This window comes from Manacus vitellinus, unplaced genomic scaffold (genome assembly GCF_001715985.3).
Source record: "Manacus vitellinus isolate BGI_N305 unplaced genomic scaffold, ASM171598v3 scaffold_72_pilon, whole genome shotgun sequence".
In the NCBI taxonomy this organism is placed as follows: domain Eukaryota; kingdom Metazoa; phylum Chordata; class Aves; order Passeriformes; family Pipridae; genus Manacus; species Manacus vitellinus.
Genome location: NW_021940764.1, coordinates 1,470,087 through 1,481,124, shown reverse-complemented (window position 1 = coordinate 1,481,124; position 11,038 = coordinate 1,470,087). Strand labels below are relative to the sequence as shown.

The 11,038-nt window shown below is 52.0% G+C and overlaps 1 protein-coding gene across 1 annotated transcript in view; it reads left to right on the top strand.

The window, feature by feature from the left end:
• Positions 1–271: 271 nt before the first annotated feature.
• Positions 272–11,038, top strand: part of LOC103757833 (acid-sensing ion channel 2) — a 374,103-nt gene continuing 363,336 nt past the window's right edge. The window contains exon 1 of the mRNA XM_029964494.1: positions 272–1,028. Within this exon, the coding sequence (XP_029820354.1) occupies positions 465–1,028 (564 nt within the window). The 5' untranslated portion in view covers positions 272–464. The remainder of the gene's footprint in view (positions 1,029–11,038) is intronic.

The following is an 11,038-nucleotide window of genomic DNA, read 5'->3' as shown; positions in this document are numbered from 1 at the left end:
CTGGAGCCATCAGCTCCGGGAAGCAGCATCCTCGGCTTTCCGCACTAGTTAACAGCCCGAGAGCTGCCTCGCCTTGTTTTAAACTCGTTCGCTCGCTTAATCTCCTCTCCCCTCGGCCGTGTGTGCGTGTGTGTGTGTGCAGGGGGAGGACTTTATTGCCATTGGCTCCGCTCTCGCTGCCCACCCACATCTCTTCCACATCACCTTGGTGTCTCCCTAAATAAAACCAGCCCTCCTTATCGCACCGAGGAAATCGAGAGCGAGAGTTTGAATGGATTTTATATAAATATTTACCCCGACGAAGCCGCTGCCGCGATCGTGGGATAAACTGGCGGCAGCTGCTCTCACTCCCCTCCTCTTGCCCGCCCCTTGAAGGCTTTGATTTCTTGGGAGAGAGGAGAGATCCAGCTCCCAGTTCGAGCTGCAGACTGACCCAAAAAGCAGTGCCAGGCTTTAACTTAGCCATGGATCTGAAGGACAGCACCAGTGAGGACAGCATGGGCAGCCTGCAGCCCTCCAGCCTCCAGATCTTTGCCAACACCACCACGCTCCACGGGCTCCGCCACGTCTTCGTCTACGGCCCGGTGACCGTCCGGCGCCTGCTCTGGACCTTGGCCTTTGTGGGCTCGCTGGGGCTGCTCCTGGTGGAGAGCTCGGACAGGGTGGCTTTCTACTTCTCCTACCAGCACGTGACCAAAGTGGACGAGGTGGTGGCCAACAGCCTGGTGTTCCCCGCCGTCACCATCTGCAACCTCAACGAGTTCCGCTTCTCCCGCCTCACCACCAACGACCTGTACCACGCCGGGGAGCTGCTGGCCCTGCTCGACGTCAACCTGCAGATCCCCAACCCCCACCTGGCCGACCCCGCCGTGCTGGCCATCCTCCAGGAGAAGGCCAACTTCAAGCACTACAAGCCCAAGGTGTTCAGCATGCAGGAGTTCCTGGCGCGGGTGGGCCACGACCTGAAGGATATGATGCTGTACTGCAAGTTCAAAGGGCAGGAGTGCAACCACGAGGACTTCAAAACTGTGAGTGGGAGCAGGCACTCTGCTTTTCCTCTTCTCTGGGCGTGTGTGGATGGTGGTGTTGCAGGGCCAGGGTGGTGCTGGAGGTCGCTGGCTAAGCCACGTGGGCACGGCGCGGTGGGCGAGCGGCTGCCAGGCTCTGGCGTGGCAGAGGAGGAGCAGGAGCAGCCTGTTGAGCTGAAGTTTGTTTGTTGGAGTCTTAACAGGGGGGTTTTGTGGGGCCACACCTGCAAGGGGCTGCAGCAGGTCCAGCCTCCATCCTGCATGAGGCCCGTGGCACTCAGGTGGCTCTTTGGTGTCAGGGCAGGGCATGAGATGGGTCCTGCTGAGCACCACGGGGGGCTTGGGGGGTCTCTTGCTTTGTCAGGAGCTGGAGGAAGCAGAAAGGGCTGGAAAGAGGCCAACAAGAAGGGCAGGGACTCGAGGCTGTTCTGAGTGGTGTCCAGCTGTACTGCCCCAGGTGTTTGGAGATGTGCTGGAATTATGGAAGGGGAGATTTTTCTGCTTGTTCCTGCTGTTCGTGGCTCATCAGTCTTGGTTTGCTGAGGAGTGTGGGCAGCATCTGGGTACCTCCCTGGTGCTGTGCAATGCCTGGTGCTGTGCTGGAGAGAAGGGGGAGAAGAGGAGAAGCAGAGGGAAAGAAATGAGGCTGAGCTCTGATCCCAGTCTGCTCCGAGGCTGGGGGAGGTGGAGCGAGCCGGGTACTTGAGCATCCTGAGGGAAGCAGACACTGCTCAGTTCCAGCTCCTGCTGGCAGTGCAGGCTGCCCTGGGTGCCTGGGCTGGCAGAGAGTGCCAGGGTAAAATAAAAAGAATCAGGAGGTTGTCTGGAAGAAGTGGTGCCCCCCTGTGCTGCTGGGGCAGGCGAGGGGGCTGCAGAGGGGGCTGCTCCCCCAGGCTGGGGGTCTGAGCCCATCCTGGCTGAGATGTGGGGGTGCTGGGGACTGGGTAAGTCACACTGTGCCCTCAGGCCACGCTGGCCAGTCCCTTGGCACTGACTGAGCTGTCGGGAGGGGTGGGTGTGTGTGTGTCAGTGTTCCTGGAGTCAGGAATGCTCCAGCTCTCAGTGGTTGTTTCTCCGGGGGTGATGTTGCTCATTCTGCTCACTGCCCTGAGTCCTGCAGGGGCCAGGGCAGGTTTTGTGCTGGTCTGGTTTGTCAGCAGGATCTTTGTTGGGTTTGTCAGCAGGATCTTTGTGTGCTTTTAGGAGAAGGGAATATTTTCTGTCTCTGCTGCTTCTGGATCTCACAGCAAATGAGTCCAACTGAGTCCTGCTCCAGAGTCTCTGCCATCACCTGGGCTGGGCTGCCTCTAAACCTCTGAGCAGGAACAGATCATTTTATGCCTCAGTTTTTGCCTGTGCATAACCCTGCTGCCTTGCCCTGCATACCCAGGCAAAGCACTGCCTTGTTTTTGCTCCCTGGGCAGGTCTGAGCAGAGGGTGGGGGTCGTGGGGGTCCTGTGGGTCATGGGAAGGAGTCAACAAAGCCCCAAGGAGAGGGGCTTGCTAAAGACAAGCCATGTGTGACCAAACCTGGAGAATGGGATGGAAAAGGAGACACAGGTGCTGAAGTCCAGGGGACAGAAGAGTTGGGGAGTGAGGACAGATCCCGACAGGATGGACAGACCTCCCTTACCTGGAGTGAGGGTGTGGGGAGCAGGAGCTGTTTTGCCCCTGGGCTTCCCAATGAGGCAATAAACACCAGCCAAAAGCAAAAACCTGGAAGCCAGGGAGCAAACAACACCTCCAAAACATCTGCAGGCCTTAAAAAAGCAGGTCCTTTTCTCAGAGAAGGCAGGAGCTCTTGGCAGCCCCCCTGGGACACAGTGGGGTGTCAGCCCTGGCCAGTTAGTTTTTTGAGGCAGCTGCTCCTGAAACAATGATTTATTGCCTTTTTTCCACGGGGGGACACAGTAGTTTCCAGAAAGACAAACATTCCCTGTCTGCCAAATAAATGATGTGTTAAAACAGATCAGGGCCAGCTAGAATGTGGACTGACAGTGCTTGTCTTTGTCAAAGTGCTGGAGGGATTCAGGGAAATACTTCAGGCCATTCTGCAAAGCAGGTCCTGGATGATCCAGAAGACAACACTGCTTGTTGTACCTCTAACAGGGGCAGGGGTTCAGTCTCCCTGACTCCAGGCAATCCCTCAGGATCACTCAACAGGGACACAATGATCCTGCTTTGCCTTCCAGATTTTACCTCTCGGAGATAAGAGGCAGCAAAAAGTGTCTGCTTGAAGGATGAGTAAGTTTTTCCACAGGGAGAAGCTGGAAAGGTCTTTGAGCTGCCTCCAGGCTGAATCAGAACCTCATGTCCTGGACGAATTTTGCATTTAATCACCACCAACCTGTTGCAGCTGCACTGGGGCTCTGTGGCAGCCCATCCATCCTGCTGCAGCACCCACAGGAGAAGCATCACCTGCCTTGTTTCCTGAAGGGAAACAGGGTGTAAATCCCAGAGCACTCCTGTGATACATCAACAGGGTGAAGAACTAAGGGTTGTTTTTTGTCTGTACTCCCCAAATTCAGGCCCCTGGGAGCAGAAGAGGCAGGAGCTTTGCAGCAGGAGGCTGCACCAAGGCAGGAACTGTGCAATCAGGTGCTGCTGGAGGAGTCAGGGCCATGCTTTTGGTGCAGGGAGGGCTGTGTGGGGTGCAGGGTGGCCCTGGAGAAAGCCCACGGGGCTGTTGCCTCGTGGGGAAGCAGGAGCTGGAACTGGCACTTCGAAAACTCGACTTTCCCCTCCTTCCTCCTCCCCTTCCCTGTTGAAATTCTCTGTCGGTGCTTTTACCACCAGGATTTGAGCTGGGCTTTCCCTCCACTCCCTGGTTCCTCCCCAGGATGGTGCCTGTGAGACATTTCCTCACGTTCAGGTGTGCCCAGGGGAGTGAGTGCCCCGAGCTTTCCTGCAGAGCCCCCCCAAAAGGACAGTGCTGCCCCTGTGCTGGCATTGCCACAGAGCAGCAGATCAGATAATGCAGAGCTCTGCTGTGGGCAGGGCAATGGGGAAGAGAAAACAGGCAGGACATGCTTTAGCAGCCCCATTCCCTTGGAGTGCTTGGAGGAGGGAAGTGTTGGGAGGAAAACAGCAGCAGCCAAGGAAATCCCCTCCTTTTTTCCTGCCCTGCTCCTCCCGGGAGGTCCTGGTTGGAGAGGACCTGGCAGAGGGGATTTTCTGGAGGAGCTGTGCTCCTGCTGCTCCTTGTGACTTGAAGGTCTCTGAGCCTGGGAGAGCTGTGGCTGGTCACTGCTGGGATTTTCTGGGAGTGCCTCTTCCCTGGGATCCTTAGGGTGGCTCGTGGTCCTTTGCTGTTCCATCCCCTGGGCGATGGCAGGGGAGCCCTGGGGCATAATTTGGTGTGTGGCACAGCAAAGGTGTGGGAGAAAACCTGTGAAAACCCTTTCAAACCCATCCTGAAGGGTGGGAGTGGATACTGGGAATATGAGCAGCAGGGGAGTGGGAAATCTCGGTGCCACCTTGGCGAGAAATGATGCCCAGCAGCCCAGTCCTGCCAGGCTGGGGCACTGGGGGGGGTGTTCTGGGTGTTCTGGTGGCTGAACATGTTCCCATGAGGTCATTTGCTAAATGCAGTGTGTGGACTGGGCTTCCTCACACCTCCAATTCATCCCAGATAACACAATGACTTCCCCCGGGCCTGCTCTGCCGTGTCCATTTATTTCCAATAGAACTCATTTATTTTCAATCCACATTCTCCTGACAGACAGGGACCACATAATGGACAGGATCTCATGTGAATGTTGCTATTTTAAGACACAGGTTTCTGTCAATTTATCTGCCTTTTCCCATAGATATATTTTTTCCCCCATTCTTTCCAGTGCATCCATGAGGTCAGTGATTAGTGAATAGCTTTTAATTAGCCCATTCTCAACTCTTATCACACAACTTCCACTTCCCTCAATAAAAAAAATAAATAAACAATCATGATGGTGGCTGCTAGACTTGGGAAAACTTGACTTTCCTGTTGAACAATTTTTCTGGAGCACTGTGACTTTTCCCAAAGTTTGCAGCAGGACCTGAGCTGCCACAGTGAGATCTGCAGTTCTGTGATGGCTTTTACACAAATAGGTGGTTTTTCTCCCAAGAGATCAGGTCCTTGTGTGGCCTTCCCAGCCTGGGTTGTGATATCTGGAGCCTGGAGGTGCTGTTGGGATTCAGTGTGTGGGCACAGGGGGAGTGCAGGGTTGTTGTTTTGCCCCTGGGGGTGTCTCAACTGGTGTCTAAAAACTGAGATGGGTTGTTCCTGGGTCACACATCTGGCTGACATGCAAACTCTGCCCTTGAGAAATGCAGACCCTCATCCTACTCCATGTTTTTCTGGACTAAGTTTCTCTGTCCCCTGAGGATTTGTGGTGGTGCTTCCCCCTTTGTATTCCCTTTATTTATCCCAAACTGGGAGGATAATGCTTTAAATTCAGGAAGTTTCCTGAGGGGATGCCAGTTGGGCTGAACATTCACAAAAAAGATCTTCCTGGGTTTGAATTGTTAATGGACTTAAAAATGTACCAGAGAGAAAGCTGGGGAACTTCAGTGAGGTCTTTTCATGGCAAACCTGATTTTAAATCCTTTAATACTGAAAGGGTGAAACTGGGACAGAAATTTCAGAAGTGAGGCTGCAGCTCATTGACTTGGGACGTTGGTGCTGCACATTTGAGAAGCTGAGACTCAAGACCTGACCAGCCCAGTGATAAAAATCCTCCTTAATGCTCTTTTAAAAGCCCTGTGCTTGGTTCTGGGTTTGAGCTGCTTCTTGGCCAGGCAAACACGGGCAGAAATGGGCACTGCCAGGGTGCCAGAGGCAGCTGGAGAGCAGAGGGAGAGGAGGCCCAGGGATGGGGAAGGACAAAGGATTTCTGTGTGTCAGAGCCAGCTGAGGGCTCAGCCTTCCCTGGCACTGTGTTTGGAGGAGAGCAAGAACCACTCCTGACTTCCAAGTGATTCCCATCCATCCCAGTCATTCATCAGGAGGCCAAGTGGGAGCTCCCCTGTCCCCTCCAAGCCCAGGGATTTGCACTCAGAGCAGCAGCTGGAGCAAAATGCAAGAGCTGAGGGAGAAATGCTGAGCAAGAGGGTTTTAGGGATAGAGGGGATGTCTGAGGGCTGCAAGGCTTTAGCAGAACAGTCCTGGGAATTCCATGAGCCTTTCCTTGCACTGGGAACACCTCTGAGTCTCTCAGACAGGCCCTGGGAGCTGCAGGGGAGAGGCAAAGCTGCAAACAACTGAGAGCAAAGAGGAGAAATGTCTCCCAGCAGCCACGTCCTGGTGTCTCCTCAGCCCCTGGCTCCCTGGGACTAACACAGCTCCTGTCACAGGCTCTCCCTGACAGCAGCTCCTGGGTCAGGACTCCTTGCTGCCTGCAGTGGGTGGAGGGTAAAACCATGGGAAGCTCTCAAATGGACTTGTGCTCTTCCTAGACTTAATTTAAACATGCCCCAAACTAAGTTAAGGCCTGGAAAGACAAGGAACATATAAAAACCCAGCATGATTTCCATCTGGAGAGGGAAAGTGGGACAACACACCTTGTCCTGACCTTCTTCCTCACCCCTCGTGCCCCTTGGAGACTTCCTGGCAAATAATGAGGAACCTCCCAGATGTTCCCTCCTGGGGAATCTTGGGGCTTCTCTGACCAAGGGCAGTGGTGCCCTGTGGAAAAGCAAGATGTGAGTGCTGCAAACCCCCCTGTGGGTTTAAACACTCCCTGAAAGGTTCTGCCCACCACGCCCATGGTCCTCACAGACAGAAAGGGGTGAACCCCTGAACATGAAACAGGAGAAGTTCTCACTGAATTAAAGAAGAGAACAGGTCTGACTTTGGTAACTCCTGGGTGAGGGCCTGGGTGGCCTCTTGAGGTCCCTTCCAAGCTGAATTATTTTATGATTCTACAACAAAAAGCAGGTGCTGTTTAAAATGTAAGACCTGCTGGGTCTTAAATCTTTTTGGTGTCCCTGTCTTTGCCTGGAATCCCAGCATGGTTTGGGTTGGAAGGGACCTCAAAGCCCATCCAGTGCCACCCCCTGCCATGGGCAGGGACACCTTCCACTAGCCCAGGTTGCTCCAAGCCCCATCCAACCTGGCCTTGGACACTTCCAGGGATCCAGGGGCAGCCACAGCTTCTCTGGGCAACCTGTGCCAGGGCCTCCCCACCCTCCCAGCCACCAATTCCTTCCCAATGTCCAATATAAACCTACTGTGTTTCAGTTTAAAACCATTCCCCCTTGTCCTGTCCCTCCAGCCCCTTGCCCAAAATCCAGCATCACTGCAGTGCCACGGGCAGGACAGTGAATTAATTGCAGAGGAGAGTTAATGACCAGTGAGAGGAATTAATGAAAGCTTCACCCTTAGTCATCTAAACTTCCACTGCTCCCTGGCACTGAAATGGCTGCTGGAACAGAGATATCCATGACATCCTCTGTTTCTTCCCCCTCCTCCTGCCAGGCTGTGGAGCAGCACGTGGGATCTCTCACTGCCTGTCACCCAGGGAGCAGTGCTGGGAACTCACAGCAGCTCTCCAGGGATGCAGAAACCCGGGAAAGAGGAAGGAGGACGTCAGGGAGGCGTCAGTGTGACCTCAGAGGGGTGGTGGTGTCCCATTTCGGGAGGTGGGAGGCACTCCCAGCCATCTGGAAAGGGCTGATTTGTTTGAGAGGGACCTGGGGTGAGAACTGACATTTGCCACCAGGTTTCTTGGTTCCTCTGTGAAAATACAGACCAGAAACTGCAGTTTCTGTTCACCAGACTGGTATTTTTCTCTGGATATACTGGTGGGATTAGGGTTAGGTTTAGGGTTAGGAAACTCCCAGAACATGACATGTTCTCTCCTCTTTTTCTTGGAGGTGATGACTGGTTACAGCAGCCACAGAGTCTTCTGATCATTATTTCTTTGAAGCATTTAATGTTTGTGGATTTTTAATTTTTTTTCTTTTTTTTTTTTTTTTTGTTTTTAACTGAAAAGAACCCAAGTGTTTTCCCCAAAGGCTTTGTGAAAACTGCAGCTGTGGAAGCTTCTCGAACAACATTCCCATCTAAACCAAGCTTTCTGTAAAAAAATGGACCAGTTTCCATGCCCAGCACGAGGAGGCAGGGTTGGGATATCACCCTGAAGGGAAGGAGCTGCTGGGTCAGGGGTTGAGCTGGATCCCTGTGGACTGAGCTGCATTTTCCCTACTCCACCCTGGCCACGGATCCTGCAGCCACCACCCCTCCTGCAGCTGCTCTAAATGGTCATTAATTCAGGATAAATTATGCTGGAGCATCTCCTGGAACACAGGTGTCATCCACAGGGACAACCAATGGGTTCATTTCTGCCCAGGGATTGCAAGGGGATTACCAGGAGTCCTTTGCAGGGTGTGTGTAATTCCAGGGATGTGGGGAGAGAGAAGATTCCATTCCAGAAATGGCTGTTGAGGAGGAGCTGTGGGACAAACCAAACCCCAGGCTGACAAACCAACCCTATTTCCACTGAACCCCAGTGGAATTTCCCTCCTGAAGACGTTAATGGGGGTGAGATGGTGCTGTCAGCCCCCACAGCTCCATCCATCCCTGCAAAACCCTCCTCATTATCCCTGGGAAGAGCAAAGAGACCCTCAGATGTCTCTGCACATCTGCATCTCTCCAGGGAAAAGCAGATGAAGAGGGAGAGGATTTTTTCCTCTGGTGCTTGTGCACCAGAAAAACGAGCAGGGGGCTCCTGGGAGGGGATTTCCCACGTGAAAAATGAAAGCTTTTTGTCTTGAAGCGTTTCTGTTTGCCATGAAATGAATCCAAATGAAAAACCTCAGTGCAGAATAAAACACTGCAGCCCTGGGATGTCTCAGGAATAACGATTTTTTTGGCTTGTTTTGAATTAAATGATGGAAAAAAGTGACCCAGAGCTGGGGAACTTTGCAGCATGTGCAGTGTCCACGTTGGCACCTGTGGGGCAGGTGCACCCCAGGCTCTGTTTTTGGGGGGTTTTGAGGTAAAATTTGGTATAATCTGAGGTTGGTGAGGGTGAACCCTGAGTTATACATCCACATCTGGATTTCCTTGAGTAAGAGGGTTTCATTCCCTGCTTTTCAAGGGCAGCTCCCAGAGCAAGATGGTCCTGCCAGAGCATCCTCTGAGCTTCCTGGGGATGGTTTCTCTGAGCAAGATGCTCCTGCCAGAGCATCCTCTGAGCTTCCTGGGGATGGTTTCTCTGAGCCTCCTGTCAATACAGGGCTCTCCCTGCCTTCCTGTTGGCAATAAATTGTCAATTCCTGCTGCCATTCCTATTGGCAATAAATTGTCATCTCCTCAGGGCCAAGAGCTGTTTGCCTGGTTTATGTTGATGGTTAAATATTTATTATTAAAATCGATTGAACTTTAAATAAGGGAGGGGATTTGCTTTAACTTGTTGCAGAGGATGGGTTGGGATTTTGTGCAGGCACAGGGACATCCATCATTCCTGTGCAGGAGGAATTCAAACCAAACAGATTTTTCTCCAAATGCCTTCACTCAAAAAGCCATTTTGAAAGCTGTATTTTCAAATCAGAGTGTACCTCAGCACCCAGGGCTATTCCCAAACCCCAGGCAGCTTCTGCAAGTGCCTGCAGGCTTAACAGCCTCATCCCTGAGTGAACTGTCCCCCTCCCTTCCCCTTTGGAATGCTGTTAAACATGGAAGGGTGTTTCTAAGCCCAAATTACTCCTCCACTTGCTGTGCTGTTGGTTGGAACAATTAATTGCAGCACATTTTCCTCCCGTGTTTCAAACCCATGTAATGCAGGGGGTTAAAGCACAGCCACCACAGTTATTGTTAATGCAACATTTAACCCTTTATTCTGGGAATCTCTTCAACATCAGTAGTGCAAAACTATTAACTGTAGTAATATAAAGGAGCATTTCCAATCTTATTATAGAGCAGAACAATTTTCCAGCCATTGTGTTCAGTGTAAAAAGGATCAGGCTCAATATATTCCAAAAAATCCAGCCATTTATTATTGCACAAGATCAAATATTTCTCTAAGAGTCCTGCATAAACAAGTGTTAGTAGAGAAGACTTGGATCTCTGCATATCACATTTAAGCATTTTTTTTCTTCCAGAAAGAGGCCAAAAATACAAATCATTATGTTTATATATAAATACTGTACATTCCCAGTTTAGAGACAAACCAGTCGTGGAGATCAAGCAAGGCCAGTTTGGTCACCAGGGGCAGGGAAATGTGCTGGGCATTTATTTTGTTGTAAATCAGGGAGGTGTTTGCAGTAATATCTAAACCTGGGGGATGAACTGTGAGTTGTTCACACAGTCATTGTGAGCCCTTTGTGTATTCTGGTCCTTCCATGCTGGTTTTTTTTTTTCCTATCAGGAGGAGAAACAAATGTCTGAGTCAAGTATGTTCTTGTCATTGCTCTTGTCTTTCAAAAAAGACACAAAAATGACAAAACCAGGAGTCAGGATGTGGCTTTTGTGCTAAGAAACCTTTCAGATCCCCCATCATCCCTCCTCCAAGCTGGGCCCCAGCAGCTCCATCTCCTGACCCCACCTGGAATCCTTTCTCCTCTCCTTCTGTGCAGGCACATCCAGGCTGGGGACATTCCAGCTGTTTGGGGTCCCCTCAGCCCTGGGGGTTTGTCAGACAAGGTGTTGGCAGCTGGTTGTTGAGGAGGGGGGTGGTTCCAAGGTGCAGGTGATGGTTTGGGGTCACCCAGCCCAGCAGGGATGCCCCAAATCCCAGTTTTAGCCTTGGGATTCTCGCTGCTTGTGGGGAATCCCACGTTCCTGAGGTGAGAGAAACAGCCCCAAGTAGTTCCAGGAGAGGCTCAGATTGGATATTAAGGAAAATTTCTCTATGGAAAGTGTCATAAAGCACTGGCACAGGCTGGCCAGGGCAGGGGTGGATCCCCACCCCTGGCAGTGCCCAAAAAACAAGTGGCTGTGGCACTTGGGTTAGTGATGAACGTGGTGGTGGGGCTGGGTGGGACTTGATGACTTTGAAGGTCTTTTCCAGCCTGAACAATCCCACGATTCC